The following is a 20,978-nucleotide window of genomic DNA, read 5'->3' as shown; positions in this document are numbered from 1 at the left end:
GCCAATACTTGCCACCCACTGGTAAACCCACTCATTTATTATTTTATTCGCTGCTTAGCTAGCATTTCTTGAGAAACTACCAAGTGCCCCTTATATGAAAAATATTCTTACAGACACAAAGGAAAGACTTTGAGTTTGTAACGCCAAGGTTGTACAGGGACTGGTTCAAGACTATACCACACATTTTTGTATGTGCCTCACACACACCTACTCGTGACAGCACAGCACATAGAAGAGGAGGATTACAGGCACAATACCTGGGGAGGCATGGACCCAGCCCCCACCACACAATCCTCTCTGGCTATATATATATATATATATATATATATATATATAATCTTAAGATTTTATTTATTTGACAGACAGAGATCACAAGTAGGCAGAGAGGCAGGCAGAGAAGGTTGGGGGAGAGACTGATGCAGCTCGATCCCAGGACCCTGGGATCATGACCTGAGCCGAAGGCAGAGCCTTTAACCCACTGAGCCACCCAGGCGCCCCTGGCTCCTTTTATATTAATGCATCTTTTTTCCCCTGGGTGTCCCTGTTTCTAGCTCTGTTTCACAATACATTATGATCACTGCAGTGATCTAGAGTTTTGTTTTGGAGAAGCAGCAATGTCATGGTTAAGAATGCTAGTGTGGAGTCAGCCTGGGCTCAAATGCCAGCTCCACTACAAACTAGTTACATGATCTTGAACAAATTATTTAACCTCTCCGAACCACCTACACAAGCCAGAGGCCACATAATCTGGGGAGGACTGACTCAGCCATTCTTCATCAGTAGAGGGTCTTCCTCCTCTGGGCCTCTAATCTGAGGGTGTGGAACCGAGGTCCTGTGGCAAGGCAAGGGCTGCCCCCTGGTGGTCATGGGGCACAGGGACGCCCAAGACACCGGTAGATGGTTTTTCTTTTTCTTTCTTTCTTTCTTTTTTTTTTTTTTTTTTTTGGTAGGTGGTTTTTCTTGACTGGGCCTTAATTCCAGCTTTTGCCTAGTCCCTTACCTTACCTTACCTTGCCTCGTCCTATCAACAGGCCATGTCTGCCCCCAGAGAGTCACTGTGAAGGAAATTCTCTCTTCTACTCAACTGTGAGAAGCCCACAATTTGAGGAGAGAGTAGAGATCACCACTGGTGGAGTAGGGGTGGGGGGCTGGGATGGGCGACTGGCCTGAAGATCAAACTCCAGATTTTCACAGTTACACACACAGAGCGCTGCTCCCTGTGCCAGTGCGATGCAGCTTAGAAGTCAAGTCAGCCGAAGATGGAGTCCTTGTTCCACTGGTTCACACATCTGTGAGATGAGAACAGTATCTGTCAGCATCCAGACTTCACTGTACTGGGTGTCCAGGGTATGTTAGCCCCCAGGTCCTCCCCAGGCAGGGGCCAGGATGACCATTGTTACAGCTGCGCCTGAACTCAAGGATACCCTGCCCTCTCCACCTCTTGTCTCTACCGAAGATTTCCAATATCCAAAAATTGGAATTCCAAAGATTGCACTTGGAATTTTTTTTTAAGTCCATCTAGAATAAATCCTAGTGTATGTGTAGCTCCAGGGATCCTTTTCAATAGCTCTGAGACTCTCTAAGGAACTTTAACCCACAAGACGGGAACCACTGCACTAACCAGCTCAAGGATGGCTGTTTTCAAAAGAAAATTTTACCAGGGACTCAAGAGGAAAGGCAACGAATAAAGAAGTTGTGAAGTGAATGTGCACCTGTCTTGGGTCTCACTTATTTATTTATTTATTTATTTTGAAACCAACTATTTTTTTAAAAGATTTTATTTTATTTTTTAAAAGATTTTATTTATTTGTCAGAGAGAGAGAGAGAGCAAAAGCACAGGCAGACAGAGTGGTAGAGGGAGAAGCAGGCTCCCTGCGGAGCGAGGAGCCCGATGTGGGACTTGATCCCAGGACGCTGGGATCATGACCTGAGCCGAAGGCAGCCGCTTAACCAACTGAGCCACCCAGGAGTCCCAAAAGATTTTATTTTTAATTAATCTTTACACCCAGCATGGGGTTGAACTCACCCTGAGATGGAGTCACATGTTCCACCACAGAGCCAGCCAGGTGCCCCTCTGGTCTAACTTCTTCAACGCTGCACCGTGGGCTGCCTCGAGGGTGGTCAGAGCTCAGAGCAGGAAAAGAGGTGAAGACACAGAAGGAACCCTGGAATCTCAGCGCCGTGATCCCATCTTACTGGGGGTTTCCTCCTGTGTTGGTAGTGGTGAGATGTGGGTGACTTCTCCTCTAGCCAAGTCCTTACAAACATTTTCAATGAATTAGCGGCCCCCATGTTCCCCTTTCAGTCTCTAACCACAGCTTCTCCTCTGAGGCTCATCCACTGGACCTCACCACCTTCTGCCTCCTTGCCGTCATAGTCTAACCTCCTTCCCATTCACCAGGAGCAGGCACCTAACTCTCCAGCTTCCTTTCTATTTCAACTGCTGCCATCTCTCTAGGAGACTTCATGTCCACATAAATGGTGTTTTTAAACATTGAGATATAATTATATATAGCAAAATGCAGATCTTTTTAAAAACATTTGAAGTGTACAGATCTTGAGTATACAGTTCGACATTCTCTGGCAAATCTATATACCCCTGTAAATAACATTGGAAGTGAGATACAGATCATTTCCATCACTCTAGAAAAATTCTCCCATGCCTCTTTTTGGTTAATCCCTTTCCCCTTCCAGAACCAACTACTGATTTATACCCTTACAAATGTATACCCCTATATTATACTATTCTTGGACTTCGTGTATAGTATACCCTCTTGTATCCAGCTTCTTTCATTCTGTATAGTGTCTGTAAGATTCATCTATTGTTGTGTGTATCAGTAACTTGATCCTTTTTTTTTTTTTCTGAGTGCTATTTCATAATATGGATGTACCACAGTTTATTTATCCACTCACCCGATGAGGACAAGTGGGTTGTATGAACATTCCTGTACACATCTTGCAAATAATTTTTCTTTACTTTTCTTTTCTTTTTTTTAGAAAGAGAATGTGCACTAGGTAGGGGGGGTGTGGGGAGGGAGAATCTTAAGCAGACTCCGTGCTGAGTGCAGAGCCCAGCTCGGGGCTTGATACCACAACCCCAAGATCATGGCCTGAGCCAAAATCAAGAGTCAGATGCTCAAAAGACTGAGCCACCCAGGTGCCCCAACAAATGGTTTTTCAATATACTAATTTCACAGTTGCTTTACCTGGTCTACTCCAACAATCACCCTGATTCTCCATGGTCTACAGTTTGGATCATGTCACCATGGAAGTTGTTCCACTTTGGAATCTTACCTCCCCTTTCCCAGGAAAATAAAAGCAATTAGGCCGAAGTCCCTCCAGACTCCTGTACCCTATACATGTGCTTTCACGTGATTCAGCTGTTGGTGGACTTTTGGGTTCTTTCTCTCTCACTTTCATTCAACAAATTGTGAGCCTCTACCATGGGGCTTACCTAGGCAGTCCTGTTGTAGCCAGTTTTAACTACTGCTTATTCTCTGTTGAGACTCCAGTCTATATCTCCATCTCAGTCTACACCTTCACCTGAGGCCTCTTTCTTGAGGTCCAAGTCCAGAATATCTAGCTGTCCTCTAGACATCTCCTCCAGAGTGTTTCACAGGCATTTCAAAATCATCAGTGTCCACCCAAACTGCATCGCACTCCTATGGTCCCCATCTCAGTGCATGGAAGCACAGTCCACCCCATCACCTAAGACAAAAACCTGGGGTTCTCCCGCATTTCCCTCATCCAAACAATCTCTAAGTCCTGTCCATTCTGCCTTTAAAATATCTCAAGTATCTTCCTACCTCTTAATCGTCACTGCTGTTTAAAGCCATTGTCATCTCAGGATGAAACCAGTACAATAGCTTCTCTGACGGACAGTGTGGTTTCTCCTCAGTATCCATTCCACAACTCCCTCTCCAAGTCTTGGGGCCCATTCATCCATTCAACAATGGTTTTACTGAGTTCCTCCCACACGCCAGGCATTCTGTCTTCTTCCCTTATATCTTTCTTCATCTCTCCCCTTCTCTCTCATATCTCCCACATCTCTGTCCACAACTCTTTCCTCTTACCATTTTTTTTTTTTAGATTTTATTTATTTGACAGAGAGAGAGATCACAAGTAGGCAGAGAGGCAGGCAGAGAGAGAGGGGGAAAGCAGGCTCCCCGCTGAGCAGAGAACCCGACGCGGGGCTCAATCCCAGGACCCTGAGATCCTGACCTGAGTCAAAGGCAGAGGCTCAACCCACTGAGCCACCCAGGTGCCCCTCCTCTCACCATCTTTATTCACATCATTTGTTTCTTCCCTATGTCTCCACCCACATCCCACATCTCTCCACACATCTTTACCCACTCCCTCCACACCCATCTGCTTGTTCACTCATTCATTCATTCAGCAAATATTTGGTAAGCACCTTCCCTGCCTGCGCTAGGCACCTATCTCTCCATCCCTCTCTTCCCTCATTTCCATCTACAACTCTTTCTGCCTCTCCATCTTTCCTTATATTTTTCCCAACACATCTCTTTCACCCAACCCATCTTGCACGCTCTTTCTCCTCCATTTCTCTCTGGGTGGGACAATGAGTCAAAGCTGGCAAGGCATTCCCCTTTTCCCTCTGGGACCGGATCGCTCCTTTCCGGAGAAGCCTTCCCAGACTCCACCAAGGCTGACTGGGACCACTCTCAGATGCCCTCAGATTCTCTGTGCCAGATTCTTTATAAAAAAAAAATTAATTTAAAATATTAAAGGAAAACTAACTTTTAATTTAAAATTACAAAAGACAAAGAGGAGTGAAACCAGATAGTTAACAAGCTCGATCTACGGAAATATGTAGAATCTTTGAAAAACTAGAAAATATGTGTTCTTTTCACATACAACAAAGACATTTAGAAAAAAAGAATCAAAATCATATAGGATACAATTTGTTGACCAAAAGCCATGATGATTTAAGAGCAGTAACAAAGAATATTTATTATATGCTTGGAAAAAAATTTTTAAGTGTTTTCTAATGTATTTTGAAACTTTTTAAAAAATTTTTAAAAGATTTTATTTATTTATTTATTTGACAGAGAGGGATCACAAGTAAGCAGAGAGGCAGGCAGAGAGAGAGAGAGAGGAGGAAGCAGGCTCCCCACTGAGCAGAGAACCCTATGCGAGGCTCCATCCCAGGACCCCGAGATCACGACCTGAGCCCAAGGCAGAGGCTTTAACTCACTGAGCCACCCAGGAGCCCCTGTATTTTGAAACTTTAGAAACCTATCTCTAAATAACTCAAATGCTAAAGAAAATATAATAATAAAATTTAAAATATTTTGTACTGAACGATACTGAAAATCCTGCCTATCTAAACTGTTGAGGGCTGGGAAACTGCTTCTCCTTCTCCCTCTGCCCCTCCCCCTCAACCCCCACCCCCCCTTCATGCTCTCTTGCTCTCTCTCCCTCTCAAATAAATAAATAAATCTTTTAAAAAGGGGGCACGCCAGGGTGGCTCAGATGGTAAAGCATCTGCCTTCGGCTCAGGTCATGATCTCTAGGTCCTGGGACCAAGCCCCATGTCTGGCTCTCAGCTCAGCAGTGAGTCTGATTCTCCCTCTCCCTCTGCCTCTCCTCCTGCTTATGTTCTCTCTGCCTCTCTCCATCTCTCTCAAATGAATAAATAAAATCTTCAAAAAAATAAAGAAAAAAAGAAGAAAAAGTTTTAAAGTCATTGAGTTGGACGGTTATTTCAAGAAATTAGAAAAAGAGGGCACCTGGGTGGCTCAGTCAGTTGAATGTCTGCCTTTGGCTCAGGCCATGATCCCAGAATTCTGGAATAGAGCCCTACTTTGGGCTCCCAGCTCACCAGAGAGTCTGCTTGTCCTTCTCCCTCTGCCCTTTCCCCCTACTTGTATGGCTCTCTCTCTTATTCTCAAATAAATAAATCTTTTTTTAAAAAGTTTAATAATAAAAAAAAAGAAATTAGAAAAAGAGGGCACCAGGGTGGTTCCGTCGGTTGAGCCTATCTGCCTTGGTTTAGGTCATGATCCCAGAGTCCTGAGATGGAATTCTGCATTAGGTTCCTTGCTCAGCAGGGAGCCTGCTTCTCACTCCGCCTGCTGCTCCTTCCTGCTTGTGCTCTTATCTGTGCGCTCGCGCTCTCTCTCTCTCTCTCTCTCTCTCTCTCTGATAAATAAATAAATAAATAAAATTTAAAAAAAAAGAAATTAAAAAAAGCATAGAATAATTTTTAAAAATTAAGGAGGAAAATAATAAAGATACTTTTAGAAATTAATGAAATAAAAAAACAATAGAGCAGGAAACATTTTTAAATATTTTATATATTTACAGAGACTACTAATATTTAAAATCTCTGACCAAATTGATTATGCAAAAAAGGAAAAGGGGAGAAAAAGTCATACACACACAAAAGATAAATAACTTAAAGGGAATATAATATCAGATACAGTAAATATTTACATTGCAAATTTTGATAAGATGAATAATTTTCTTTTTTTAAGATTTTATTTATTTTTTTGAGAGAGAGAGAGAATGAGTGGGGAGAGGGACAGAGGGAGAAGGAGAAGCAGGCTCCCCGCTGAGCAGGGAGCCCCAAGCAAGGCTCCATCGCAGGACCCCAGGATCATGACTTGAGCCAAAGGTGGCCCCAAGATGAATAATTTTCTAGAAAGATGTATGACCACACTGACTTAAGAAAAAATGAAAAGGCTGATATACCTATAACCATTAAAGAAATTGAATCAGTTGTTTAAAATTTAGCCATCAATGAGGTTCCTGGCTGGCTCAGTGATTTGTGATCTCAGGGTCATGAGTTCAAGCCCCATGTTGGGTGTAGAGATTACTTAAATAAATAAATAAATAAAATTAGGGAAAAAATTTAACCATCAAAAAAATCACCAAGCCCAGATAGTTATGAAACCTTCAAGACAGATCATTCCAGTCATATAACGATTATTCTAGTGATCAGGAAACAGGAGAAGTTTCTCCACTTACTTCATGAGATTAATGTAATCTCGATATATAAGCCAGCCAATGGCGATCTGAGAAAGTAAAATTATGAAACAATTTCACTCATGAACATAAATGCAAGAAAAAAAGAATGTAATAAAAATTTTAACAGGGGTGCCTGGGTGGCTCAGATCAGGATCTTCCTTTCAGCTCAGGTCATCATCTCAGGGTCCTGGAATGGAGCCCCATGTCAGGCTTCCTGCTCACTGGGGAGCCTGCTTCTCCTTCTCCCTCTGCTGCTCCTTCTGCTTGTATTCTCGCTCTGTCAAATAAATAAATGAAATATTTAAATAATAGGGGCACCTGGGTGGCTCAGTGGGTTGAGCCTCTGCCTTCGTCTCAGGTCATGATCTCGGGTCCTGGGATCGAGCCCCGCATCGGGCTCTCTGCTCTGCGGGGAGTCTGCTTTCCCCTCTCTCTGCCTGCTGCTCTGCTTACTTGTGATCTCTCTCTCTCTTTCTCTCTGTATCAAATAAATAAATAAATAAATAAATTAAATTTTAAAAAAATATATTAACAAACCTAAACCAGAATTGAATAAATAATATAAAACAGCTTAATTAACCAAGGGCACCTGGATGGCTCAGTCGGTTGAGCGGCTGCCTTTGGCTCAGGTCATGATTCCAGGATCCTGGGATTGAGTTCCGCATGGGTCTCCCTGCTCATCGGAGAGCCTGCTTCTCCCTCTCCCTCTGCCTGGCACTCTGCCTACTTGTGCTCTCTCTCTATCTCTCTGTCAAATAAATAAATAAAATCTTTAATAAAAAACCAACAACAACAACTTAACCAAGCAGTCTTTATCCTAGGAAAATAATTCACTATTCATGCACTTCCCAATTCTGTCCATACAATTAATTCATTACATTAATAGATTAAGGAGGAAAATCCATGTGACTATCTCAGTCAATACAATAAAAGCATTTCATAACTTTTATTCATGGTAACAACTACTCAAATTTTAAAAATAGAAAAAAAACATTTCGGGTGCTTGGGTGGTTCAGTTAGTTAAGGTTCTGCTTTTGGGGGCGCCTGGGTGGCTCAGTGGGTTAAAGCCTCTGCCTTCGGCTCAGGTCATGATCTCGGGGTCCTGGGATCGAGCCCCGCATCCCGCTCTCTGCTCAGCGGGGAGCCTGCTTCCCTTCCTCTCTCTCTGCCTGCCTCTCTGCCTATCTGTGATCTGTCAAATAAATAAATAAAAAATCTTTAAAAAAAAAAAAAGGTTCTGCTTTTGGCTGCTCAGGTCATGATCCCAAGGTCCTGGGATCAAGCCCCACATTGAGCTCCCTGCTCAGCAGGGAAGCCTGCTTTTCTCTCTCCCTCTCTCTGCCCCTCCCCCTTGCTCATACTCATGCTATTTCTCTCTCAAATAAATACATAAAATATTCTTTAAAAAGAAAGAAAAACATTTCACAACAGTCATTTATGATTATAAAAATTTTGAATGTATATTATGTCTTCATTCTCCCATGAAATTTAGTGTTCATTTTTGAAATAGTTTTGTATTTTTCTTCTGAATCTTTCCTCCTGTTCCCACCCATACCCTCTTGTTATCCACCATCTGTTCACCGAGTACTTGCATTTCTGATATGTGTCCTTCCTTCACTGTTAAAGGACTATACCAAGTTTTGTTGTTTTTCAGTTCATGATGGAATTTTGGGCTGCGATTTCCACCAGCTTTTGGCAATGTATTTCTGGTGTGTTGTCATCTGTCAGTAAATTGTGTTGCTCTTTTTTTTTTTTTTTTAGTTTAAATTCAATTTAGTTAACATATAGTGTATTATTTGTTTCAGGGGTAGAATTTAGTGATTCATCAGTTGCATGTAACACCCAGTGTTCTTACATCACGTGCCCTCCTTAATGCCATCACCCATCCCCCCACCCAACTGCCTTCCAGTGTAGCATCCCTGTTTGTTCCCTATAATTGAGAGTCTCTTATGACTTTTTATCTTTTTTTAAAATTTTCCTTCCCCTCCCCATGTTCATCTGTTTTGTTTCTTAAATTCTACATATGAGTGAATTTATATGGTATTTGTGTTTCTCTCACTGACTTATTTTGCTTAGCATAATACCCTCTAGTTTCATCCATATCATTGCAAACGGCAAAATTTTGTGTTGCTCTTTTTTACTTTTCTTCTCATAGTTAACCAAACAGAACCTCTGTTCATTTCTTTTTCTTTTTTTAAGTAAACTCTATGCGCAACATGGCGCTCAAACTCAAGACACTGAGCTCGAGTTGCATGCTCTATGAGCCAGCCAGGTATCTTTTTTCAAATGTTCATTTTTTTTTAAGATTTTATTTATTTATTTGAGGGGTGCCTGGGTGGCTCAGTGAGTTAAGCCTCTGCCTTCTGCTCAGATCATGATCTCAGGGTCCTGGGATGAAGCCCTGCGTCAGGCTCTCTGCTCAGCAGGGAGCCTGCTTCCCCCTCTCTCTTTGCCTGCCTCTCTGCCTGCTTGTGATCTTTCTCTCTCTCAAATAAATAAATAAAACCTTTAAAAAAATTTATTTATTTACTTGAGAGAGAGAGTGAGCGAGAGAGAGAACATGAGTAGGGGGAGCAATAGAGGCATAGGGAGAAGCAGGATCCCCACGAGCAGGGAGCTCAATGTGGGGCTGGATCCCAGGACCTCGGGATCATGACCTGAGCCAAAGGCACACACTCAACCAACTGAACCATCCAGGAGTCCCTTGCTGGCACTTTCTGAGATGTGCCCCCTCTGGGTCTCTTTGGACTTTTCAAAACATTTTCTCTCCACCTTTACCAGTACTTTTTTTTTTTCTTTGACAGAGAGAGAGAGAGAGCCAGCACAAGCAGGGGGAATGGCAGGCAGAGGGAAAAGGAGAAGCAGGCTCCCGCAGAGGAGGGGGAGCCCAATGTGGGACTCGATCCCAGGACCCCGGGATCATGACCTGAGCCAAAGGCAGACACTTAAGCAACTGAGCCACCCAGGCACCCCCAACTTTACCACTACTTGAAAGCATTTGGTCAGTCTTGCGCTCAGCCTCTCCTTGGGCTGAGGCGTTTCCTCTCAGGAGGGAATATTTGCTTTTTTCAGAGGTGACACTTGGACCCTCCCTCTCTCCCTGATTTTCCCTGAGGCACTGCTGGGGACTGCCTGTTTGATATGGAATCTGGGCACACAAACACAGGACTTGGAGTCTAGGTATGCTGTGAAAATGTAGCACTCATGCCCTTGTGTGCGTGTGTGTGTGTGTGTGTGTGTGCAATCTCCTTATGGCTGAGTATGGTTTCCAGGAGACAAGAGGTGAAATTTGGGAATAAATTGCTGCTACGCTCCCCTCAAAGTCCTACAAGGAGATGTTTTATTTTTTCTTAAAGATTGTATTTATTTATTTTCAGGAAAGAGGGAGAGTGAGCCAGTGCACAAGCAGGGGGAGCTTAAGCAGGATCCCCTCCGAGCAAGGAGCCCAATGCAAGCCAAAGGCAGACGCTTAACTGACTGAGCCAAACAGGTGCCCAAGGAGATGTTTTCTTTTTTATTTTTTTTAATTTTTAAAAGATTTTATTCATTTGTTTGACCGGGGGAGAGAGAGAGACAGCAAGAGAGGGAACACAAGCAGGGGGAGAGAGACAGGGAGAAGCTTCCCGCTGAGCAGGGAGTCTGATGTTGATGTGGGGCTACATCCCAGGGCTCCTGAGTGGCTGAGTGGTTAAGCGTTTGCCTTCATCTCAAGTCATGATCCTGGAGTCCCAGGATTGAGACCTTCTCAATGGGAGTCTGCTTCTCCCTCTGCCCCCACCCCTGCTCATCCACTCTCTCGCTGTCTCTCAAATAAATAAATTTTTTAACATTTTTTTTAAAAATTAGGCTAATTTGAGGAGCTAGTTTATTTACAAAGGTGAATGGAGTATAGGGGAATCCCAAGGGATATTGCCACCCCAGGTCCAAAGGGATGAGGGGAGAAAGAGATTACAGCAGCAATTCTTCCTCAGGCTGTATCACAGATGTATTTGGCATTCTAAATAAACATAAAGTAAAAAATATACATAACAAGGTAAATCAATTACATTGAATTCCACTTACCAAAATAGTAATAAAAAGTTGTATTTTTTATATAACGTTATATAAAAGATAAGACATTTAAAATACAGGCAATGGGTGCCTGGGTGACTCAGTTGGTTAAGCGTTTGCCTTTGGCTCAGGTCATGATCGCGGGGTCCTGGAATTGAGCCCTGCATCAGGCTACCTGCTCAGCAGGGAGTCCGCTTCTTTCTCTCCTTCTGCAGCTCCCCCTGGTTGTGCATGCTCACTCTCTCTCATAAGTAAATAAAAAATATTTTAAAAAATTAAAATATAGGTCAGTTGAGCCCCACATTGTGGCTAGAGTTTACTTAAAAAAATTGTAGAAGTGGATAAAGGTTTCTGTAGTCAAATGAACATTATTATTTACAATAATGGAAAAATAACTTCATTAGTGATGCAGTTAGGGCGCCCAGCTGGTTCAATCAGTAGAATACGTGACTCTCTATCTTGGGGCCGTGAATTTGAGCCCCACCACGTTGGGGGTAGAATTCGCTTAAAACACAGGCACCTTGAAGTTAGATTTTAATAAATAAAGGCACATCAGTGCAAACTATATTATTGCTTCGCTTGCACAAGGACTTTAAACTGTGGGGCCCCCTGGCTGGCTCAGTTGGAAGAGCAGGCAATTTTTGGTCTTAAGGCTGGGAGTTCAAGGGGTACCTAGTTGGCTCAGTAGGTTGAGCCTCTGCCTTCGGCCCAGGTCATGATCTCAGAGTCCTAGGATTGAGCCCCGCATCGGGCTCTCTGCTCAGCGGGGATCCTGCTTCCCCCTCTCTCTCTGCCTGCCTCTCTGCCTACTTGTGATCTCTCTCTCTGCGTCAAATAAATAAATAAAAATTAAAAAAAAAAAAAAAGGCTGGGAGTTCAAGCCCCATGTTGGGTGCAGCGATCACACAAATAAACTTAAAAAATAATAATAAAATAAAAAGAATTTTAAACTGTGATGTGGATTTTGACAAGCAACGCATGTAATGTTGAATATGAGAAAGGGATGTACATTTTTTCCTTTCCAAGTTCACAGACCACCTGACATCTATCTCCTGGGTTACTGAAACCAAGAGGAAGATAGAGCTTTGCAGTGCAAGTCGCCTGGAGAGAAGCACTGCCCATAAGTGGAGGTTTCTGCCAGCCTGAGGTGACCTCTTGGGAAGGGAGCCAGAAGAACAAACACCCGCGGCTTAATGTCTTCCCTCCTGCTATTTTCCTGCTAGGCTCTCCAATAGCCAAAGCCAGCTGGAAGCCAGAGGTGCCCTTGATGTGCTCTGTACAGGTTAGCCTCCTGTGGCAGAGAGCAGAGTGGGAGAGGGAAGGTAGAGAGGCAAACAGGACACACACACCAACAAGTTTTCTGGTCCGCGTATGCTTTTCCTGTAAGCACACTCCATGGGGCCTAATTCTAAGCAACAATTCCCCCTGGAGAGCATGGAATCATAACAAGAGCCCGTAGCAACACGGGGCCGGTTCACAGGGATTCTAATCTCATGGGGTCCTTCTGGCGGGTCATTTCTTGAGCCCGCTCAGCGTTGTCTCCCTGACTGCTTGGCTGGACACGAACATGCCTGGCCTCTGTGACTCCTCCTTTTCTTCTTCCTCCAAGGCTGACCAGCCCCACCACCCACTTAAGCTACCTTGACACCTTCAGTCTGGGTGCAGCAAGCCTCACAGGCTCGGGCACCTCTTTCCCCGCAATGACTCTCACACTTGACCATGTATCAGAAGCACCTGAGGCACTTGTAAAAAAAAAAAAAAAAAACAACCTATTGTCAGGCCCCATCCCCAGAGTCTCTGATTTGGTGTGTCTGAGCTGAGGCCCAACCAGGCACATTTCTTTTTTTTCTTTTTTTTTTTTTTTTTAAGATTTTATTTATTTATTTGACAGACAGAGATGACAAGTAGGCAGAGAGGCAGGCAGAGAGAGAGGAAAGGAAGCTGGCTCCCTGCTGGGCAGAGAGCCCAATGTGGGGCTCAAGCCCAGAACCCTGAGACCATGACCTGAGCCAAAGGCAGAGGCTTTAACCCACTGAGCCACCCAGGCGCCCCGCAACCAGGCACATTTCTAACACACTTCTGCCTAATGCTGCAGGAAGGGCCAGTCGGAGTGAGCCACTGTTTTAAGGAGCTTCTGCACTATCTCTGCTCAGGTCTAGATTTTGCAGCCTGTCGGGAAGCTATCTACTTTCCTTATCTCCATGTTCTCATGGATTCCTCAAAGCTGACCCCTAATGCACCCCCCAACCATTTCTAACCCTTACCCAGAAGTCCCCCTTCACCCCTGCTACTAGGAGCCAGCCTTCTCTGTGACCATGAGGGCTGGGTCCCTGAGTCTGTGGGCAATGTCTTCTAGTATATCTGTTCTTCTTCTTCTCCTTCTTCTTCTTCTTCTTCCTCTTCTTCTTCTTCTTCTTCTTCTTCTTCTTCTTCTTCTTCTTCTTCTTCTTCTTTTTTTAAATTTTTTTTTTTTTTGCCAGAGAGAAAGAGGGAAAGCACAAGCAGAGAGAACTGCAGGCAGAGGGAGAAGCAGGCTCCCTGCTGAGCTAGGAGCCCAATGCAGGACTCAGTCCCAGGACCCCAGGATCATGACCTGAGCCGAAGGCAGAGGCTTGATTGACTGAGCCATTCAGGCGACCCTTGTATGTCTGTTCTTCACAGGCTTTCCCCACATCTGTGTTTAGGCTGGGTTTTGTTCTCCACTCTTTTGCCCTTCTAGATACTCTTACTCTCCACTTTTGCCCAGTGTCAGAGTAGCTGTTACTTTATCCCAGAAAGTTTCTCTGAGCATCTAAATTCTATACCCCTATGGTAGTCTGCCAACCCATTCTTGATGGAAAGAATAGTCTGGGAGGCAGTCTCATCCTGAATACAGGCCAGAGCCTTCCCAATGGCCTATAAGGCCCTACACAATCTGGCCTCATCTCCTGCCTGTTTCCGCTCATACACCTGGCTCCAGCTACACTGGCCATCCCGCTGCTTCATAAACACTCCAGCTAGCCTGACATGTTCTTACCTCAGGACCTTTACACTTGTCTGAAATGCTCCTCTCTCATATAGCTACATGGCTTATTTCCATACCTCTTGAAATTTTTTTTTTTAGATTTTGTTTTTAAGTAATCTCTACACCCAGCATGGGGCTCAAGCTGACAACCCCGAGATCAAGAGTCACATGCTGCACTGAACTAACCAGATATCCCCCTACTTGAAATCTTTGCTCAAATATTTTCTCAGAGAAGGCTCTCTGATCACCCTCTTTAAAACTGCAGTCCCAGGCACATGGGTGGCTCAGTCAGTTAAGCATCTGACTTCAGCTCAGATCATGATCGCAGGGTCCTGGGATCAAGTCCCCCCACAGGCTCTGTGCTCAGCAGGGAGTCTGTCTGTCCCTCTCCCACTCCTTCTGCCCCGCCCCAGCTCAAGCTCTTTCTCTCTCAAATAAATAAATAAAATATTTTAAAATAATAAAAAGAAAATAATATAAAAATAAAACAGCAGTCTACCACAGCACTTCCTATCCCCCTTCCCTACTTTGTTTTTCTGCATAGGTACTTGCCACCTTTAATATGTTTATTTTTTTTAGAATTTTTTTTATTTGTAAGTAATCTCTACATCAACTGTGGGGCTTGAACCCCAAGATCAAGAGTCACATGCTCCACTGACTGAGCCAGCCAGGCATCCCAATATGTTTATTTTTACAGTCTGTCTTCCACAGTTAGACTGTTCATGAGGACAAGAGCCTACATGTGTTTGGATCACTGAGATCGCATTCAGTGTGCACTTGATAATTATTTGTCAAATGAAAATATGAATAAGGAAATGAATTCCCCCCACTAGGCGCTGAGACCTGAGTGTAGGGTTGCAGCTTTCTCTGAAAGGAGAGAGGCAGCTACAGTAAAGGGAATTCCAGAATTCTGAGTTCACCCCAGCATGTCCCCCAACTTGCATGGGTCAGGGAGAAGGCAATGAGAAGTGAATGCTCCCGGCTGCAGAAGAGGAAGTAATGTGAAGGCAAGAGGAGAAGGAAAGGTGTCTCCATCGATGCTGGCGCAGGGTGGGTGGAGCTCTGGGTGGGGAGTTTGTGGCTTATTTATTTATATATTTATTTAAGATTTATTTATTTATTTATTTATTTATTTGAGAAGGGGCTGCACAGAACGAGAGGGAGAGAGAGACTCTCAAGCAGACTCCCCACTGAGCAGGGAGCCCCCTGCAGGGCTAGATCTCACAATCCTGAGAAATCAAGAGTCAGACAGTCAACCGACTGAACCACCCAGGCACCTCTGGGTGGTGAGTTTGAACAAAAAGGTCTCAGTGAGGGGAATGTGCTAGCCTCTTCTCCCCTGGAAGCGACTACCCATACAACAAAAAAAGGAAACAGGATGTGAGTGGGGAAGACATTTTTTAGAGGCAACTTACCCACTCTATTGAACCCGTGGTGACTGACACCGAATCACACACATGCACGTGCGCAGGCACATGTACACACACACATACACACACACACACTCACACGCACACATACACCCCTAACATTGGCTTCACCCCCTGGCTCTTGTGTCCACAAATACTGTCTCTCTCAGCACCACTTTCAGTTCCCCCAGAGAATCTACTTAAATTCTTGAATTTCTGAGATCTGTAGATTTCACGATCTATTTCAGGGGAGATAAGATGAGCGGGTTCCAATGCACATCTTAAAGCGAACAAATACGACTCATGTGTTAGGCATTGCCCTATTTCCAAGTGCCTCAGACCCTGAGGGAGGCTTCTCTCCCTTTCCGACCCTACACCGTCTCGCCATCCTTTTAGATCTGCCCGTGGACTTCAGATTTTTCTCCCATTCACATCATAGAAAAATCCAGTCAGCCCTTCCTCGGCTGTGTACCCAAACCTGTGCGCCCAGACTCGTGACACCTGACAAAATGCAAGCCTTAAGACTTACCTGACCCTCCAGACCTGTTCAAAGACCATTTATTTGTTCCAGAGAATAAATACCCCTCCCCCACACCTCCAGGGGCTTCTTTCTTTCCTGCATAGATTGGGCTCTCCTTAAGAGGAATTTAGGAGAATGTTATTTTCTCACCTCAATCCTAGAGCCGCTGGCCCCTTCCTCCTGGGGTGCTCATGTCAGCAGAAGCTGAGGGGGAAGTGAGGCCTGGGACTGGAGGAGGAGGGAATGAGGGGAAAGGGGAAGTTTAGGAGGGAGGCCTCAGAGAAGGCTGATGGGAGAGGAGAGCCAGTAGACAGAGCTCCAGCTCGGTCTCTATCCACCTATCCATCAGCATCTACTGAGCTATGAGCCAAACCAGGGATTTACAGGGTAAGGAAGGTAGAAAAGGCAGAGCCTAAAATGAGAGCAAGGAGATGGATAGACCTGGGCGGGGCTAGGAGGTGGTGAGCAGGCCTAGGAGGGCAGAACTGTGATGACCCTTGGCCGGTGTGGAAGAAAGAAGAGGAATGGGGGGTGAGGAAACATTAACCTCTGTGTTCCCTCAGGAGGAAAAGCCTTTGGGCTGCTGAAGGCCCAGCAGGAAGAGAGACTGGATGAAATCAACAAGGTAAAAGGAAGATCTAAGGGGGCAGGGCCTCGGGGGAAGGGGCCCCTGAACCAGGGGACATATCCTGGCTCCTTGCTTTCTCCCCACAGCAATTCCTGGATGATCCCAAATATAGCAGTGATGAGGATCTGCTCTCCAAACTGGAAACCTTCAAGAGTGAGGGGGAAACTGAAGGGGCAGAGGGGGAGTGAGGAGGGTGGGATTTCCTCAAGAACAGAGAAGGGACTGGAGAGAAGCAGAGTCTACATATGTGGTGGGAAAAAGCTGCCTCCATTGTTCCCCCTTGTTGCAGTCTCTTTCTTTGGGCTGCCCCTCTCAGCACCCTCTCTGGTTCCCTACACCTTAATAGGGCCCCTCAACCCCACCCGCACTTCCTCTGCCTGCCCTATTTCCCCCTTCCACATCTTCCCCACCTAGCACTTGGTCAGTGGCCCTTTTCTCAATCCCCTGTGCTGCCCCTCCCTGGGACCCTCCAGCCAGTGCTTACCCTATTTGCTTTCTCCCCTCACCCAGAGAAATACATGGAATTTGACCTGAATGGAAACGGAGATATCGGTGAGAAAAGGGTGATGGGGGCATGTGCAGACCCAGGAAGAGGGAGGTCTCTCCTACCGTGCTTATTCCTGGTGGTTTGGGAGAGGGCCCAGCTACCAGAGTAGGAGGGACAAGAATGGGAATGGGAAGGCGAAGACAGAGAGAGAGAGAGGCTCCCCTCTTCTCATCCCCTCTCCTCTGCCTCTAGATATCATGTCCCTGAAGCGGATGCTGGAGAAACTTGGGGTCCCCAAGACCCACATGGAGCTCAAGAAATTAATCAAGGAGGTGTCTGGCAGCTCTGGGGAGACTTTCAGCTACTCTGACTTCCTCAAGATGATGCTGGGCAAGAGATCTGCCATCCTAAAAATGTGAGGGTCCAGTGCCAACCTTTCCTATGCTTACCTGTTTTCTCCTCAACCCTACCCCCATCCCCAGGCTCACCCATACATTACTCAGCGTCCATTTCTTCCCTTCTTTGAGGGACCCTTCCAAGTTCCTAACCCTATCCATTGTTCTGGTCCCTGCAGCCACTCTTCTTCCTTCTCCTCCGACCACAATAACCCCTGTCCTCTTGCAGACTTTCACAGTAGCCTAAGATTTATTCTCTTGAGAACACAGTCCCCTGATCCCTCTGTCTCTTCCCATCTCAATTAGGATCCTAATGTACGAAGAGAAAGCGAGAGAACAGGAGAAGCCAGCAGGTCCCCCAGCCAAGAAAAATATCTCTGAGTTACCCTGATTTGTGGTAGGGGAGATGTGGTGAGATTGATGGGACTTCTAATGACCCCAACATGGAAAAAGGGCACAGAATTGTGGGCCAGAGGTACACTAAATTAAATAAACTATCCTTCTCCAGATCAAGTCAGTTTGGTCTCCGTTTGGGGGGATTTTTTTCCCTTGGTCTGGGAAGAAGTGAAGCATCACTGAGGGAAGGGCAGCAAAGGATTTGCCCATATGAACAATCCACCCACAATTTTGTAATGTGTCAACCATAGCAGATGGTTTTGTACTTCAAGGGAGATTCCAGATATATGATAGCCTTGTCCTCAAGGAATTTAGATGGGACAAAAAGACATGTACAGACAAAAAAATATCACCCAGGTCCATGGGGAAGAGCAAGGATTCTCTCTTTTTTTCCCCTAAGATTTTGCTTTTTTTTTTTTTTTTTTTTTGACAAAGCAAGGGATCACAAGTAGGCAGAGAGGGGGGTGCAGGCTTCCTGCCGAGCAAAGAGCCCAATGCGGGGCCTGATCCCAGGACCCTGAGATCATGACCTGAGCTGAAGGCAGAGGCTTAACCCACTGAGCCACCCAGGCGCCCCTAAGATTTTGCTTTTTTTAAGTAATCTCTACACCCAATGCGAGGCTCCAACTCACAACCCCTAGATCAAGAGTTACATGTTCTATTGACTAAGCCAGCCAGGGGCCCCAAGCAATTTTGAACCAATATTCTCCATCACTAGTCTTTGTTTACCAAACAAAATCACTAAACCTTTCTCAGTCTTTCATCTGAAAGTGGGGATAGTATGATCTATCTTACAGTGCCTGATGTATCAGAAGCCCTCTATAATGTTTAAAACTTGAATGGATGGATGGTTAGATGGATGGATGAAAGAACTGATGATGCTATTGAATTGAGTAAAGGACTCACAAAACTATAACACCTGATAACTTAAGCACTAAATGACTCAGTGAGGTCCTTTTAGGGGACAAGCTACCGAACTGAGTCTAATGAAGGGAAAGGGGGCTTCTATTTGGAGGATATTGAGAACAGATACTGGGGATACAGAATACTTGGATGGCAGAAAGGATTAAAAAGCCAATCCCAGAGAAGGAAGGAACGTCAGAGTTCCCAAGCCTTCAGTAAGGCTATTCCTGGACCTTTCCTCCAACAGGTCCAGATGAGTTAACTCTAGCATTCCCCAGTTTCTGGACACTTTTTCAGATTTCCTGACCTTCTGGGAAGTGATAATCTAATTATTATCCCAGGTAATAATCTAATTATTACCCCAGCTTGTTTCCTGTACTGAGGACAGGAGTGTTGGCTCTTCCCAGTGGTGAAGCCAGGTTAGCCTCTTACAATGTGCTACAGTAACTGTGTGGCACTTCAGATGAGGAAGAGATCACTGCAAGTTGGATAAAATAGCTGAATATAACAAAATCAATGCTATTGAGCACCCCCCTATACCACCCTGAATGCTTTCTGTGTACTAATTCCCTTAATCTTTGCAACAACCCTGGTGACACCAAGGAGGAGACAAAGGAGCTGGAGCTTAAATAATTCGTTCATTCAGTTTAAACAAATTGGGTTCTAGTCATACATCAGACTATTATTACATAGCAACAAGAATGAACAAGCCACAACTACATGCAACAGTGTGGATGGACTTCCTCAACATAATGTTGAGCAAAAGAAGACAGACACAGGAGAAGCCTTACTATACAATGCCATCTGTATATCAAATAAATAAATAAAATCTTTAAATATATATATATATATATATATATATATATGTATGTTGTTATAAGGATAGTAGTAAGCCTTGGGGGAGGGCGGTGACTACAAGAGGCCCTCTAGCAGCTTCCATGGTGCTAGTCAAGGTTTTATTTTTGGCTACATGTTCTGCTCATTTTATGAAAATTCATCAAAAATAAATAAATATAATATGTTTTGATAAAAAGACTTTAAAATCATTTATTGGGTGTGGGTGGCTCAATCAGTTAAGTGTCTGCCTTTGGCTTGGGTCATGATCCCAGGGTCCTTGGATCAAGCCCTGAGTTGGACTCTCTGCTCATTGGGGAGCCTGCTTCTCCCTAGGTCTGCCCCTCCTCCTGCTCCTGTACTCTCTCTCTCTCTCTCTCTCTCTTCATCTCTCTCTCTCTCTCTTCATCTCTCTCTCTCTCTCTTCATCTCTCTCTCTCTCTATCAAATAAATACATAAAATCTTTAAAAAATCATTTATTGGGGATCAACGTTGTACCATTCCTTATTTTTGGTGCTTGGGTTATAAGAGTCACAAAACAAAGATCCTTGCCATTGTGAAGTTTATACTCTGTTGTGGAAAATGGTATGGGAAGAGGACACACAACAAACAATAACTATAATTTGAAATTTATATGATTTTAGAAGAAAAAGTAGAGCAGGTTAAAGGGGTTCAGGGGTAACATGATGGTCAGGGAAGATTAAAATTTTGAATGTGTAATCAGGGTAGGCCTCATTGAGAAGAAGATCAACACTGTACAAAGACATCATGGAGGTAAAGGAGTAAGGGTCGTGGGTTTTGCGGGGAAGGGTCAATTTGGCAGAGGAAAGAGAAGCAAAAGGGCTCCAAGGTGAGACATGCCTGGCAGAAGTAGGGAAAGTGACAAAATCAGGGGGCCAAATCATTTAGGGTCTTGTAGGCCACTCTAAGGACTTTGAGAGAGACTGAGAGGCTTTGTAGGACTTTGAGCAAGGGAGTCCTTTGAGGCCTCCTCTGAGAAAAGGCCCACTTTGGCTGCAGTTCAGAGAATAGGCAGTAGGGGCAGGGGCAGACTAAAGGCAAGTTAGGAGATTACTGTAACCCAGGTGAGAAGAGATCAAGGTGGAAGCAGTGTAAGTGAATTGGCTGGATATTTTCTCAAGACAGCAGTTCCTGTCTGATTAAAAGTGGGGAGTGAAATAAAGAAGGGAGTCCATGAAGATTCCAGGGGTTTTGCCTTAACTATAATTTTTAAGTTGCCATCAGTTGATATGACAAAGACTGTGGAGAGAGCAAATTTTGAGGAGATCAAATGTTCAGTGTTGGACATATTGAATTTGAAATGATCTGTTAGAAAACCAAGTGGAGATGTCAAGTACATA

The 20,978-nt window shown here is 44.6% G+C and overlaps 1 protein-coding gene across 1 annotated transcript; it reads left to right on the top strand.

Moving 5' to 3' along the window:
* Window positions 1-16,251: 16,251 nt before the first annotated feature.
* Window positions 16,252-17,994, top strand: AIF1 (allograft inflammatory factor 1). Its single transcript, XM_080806905.1, has 6 exons — window positions 16,252-16,360; window positions 16,537-16,598; window positions 16,688-16,754; window positions 17,112-17,153; window positions 17,341-17,503; window positions 17,790-17,994. The coding sequence occupies exons 1-6, from the start codon at window positions 16,336-16,338 to the stop codon at window positions 17,872-17,874; spliced, it is 444 nt and encodes a 147-aa protein (XP_080663031.1). The 5' UTR covers window positions 16,252-16,335; the 3' UTR covers window positions 17,875-17,994.
* Window positions 17,995-20,978: the final 2,984 nt, after the last annotated feature.

The sequence above is a fragment of the Martes martes genome, assembly GCF_963455335.1.
Source record: "Martes martes genome assembly, chromosome: 6".
NCBI lineage: Eukaryota > Metazoa > Chordata > Mammalia > Carnivora > Mustelidae > Martes > Martes martes.
This window is presented reverse-complemented; position numbering and strand designations above follow the sequence as displayed.

What these genes read in the sequence shown, in the direction of transcription:
- AIF1 (XM_080806905.1), top strand. Translation starts at nt 16,336, where the DNA reads ATGAGCCAAACCAGGGATTTACAGG. An exon ending in CAAACTGGAAACCTTCAAGA is followed by an intron (nt 16,755 to 17,111) that starts GTGAGGGGGAAA and finishes CCCCTCACCCAG; the next exon opens with AGAAATACATGGAATTTGAC. An exon ending in AGATCTGCCATCCTAAAAAT is followed by an intron (nt 17,504 to 17,789) that starts GTGAGGGTCCAG and finishes CATCTCAATTAG; the next exon opens with GATCCTAATGTACGAAGAGA.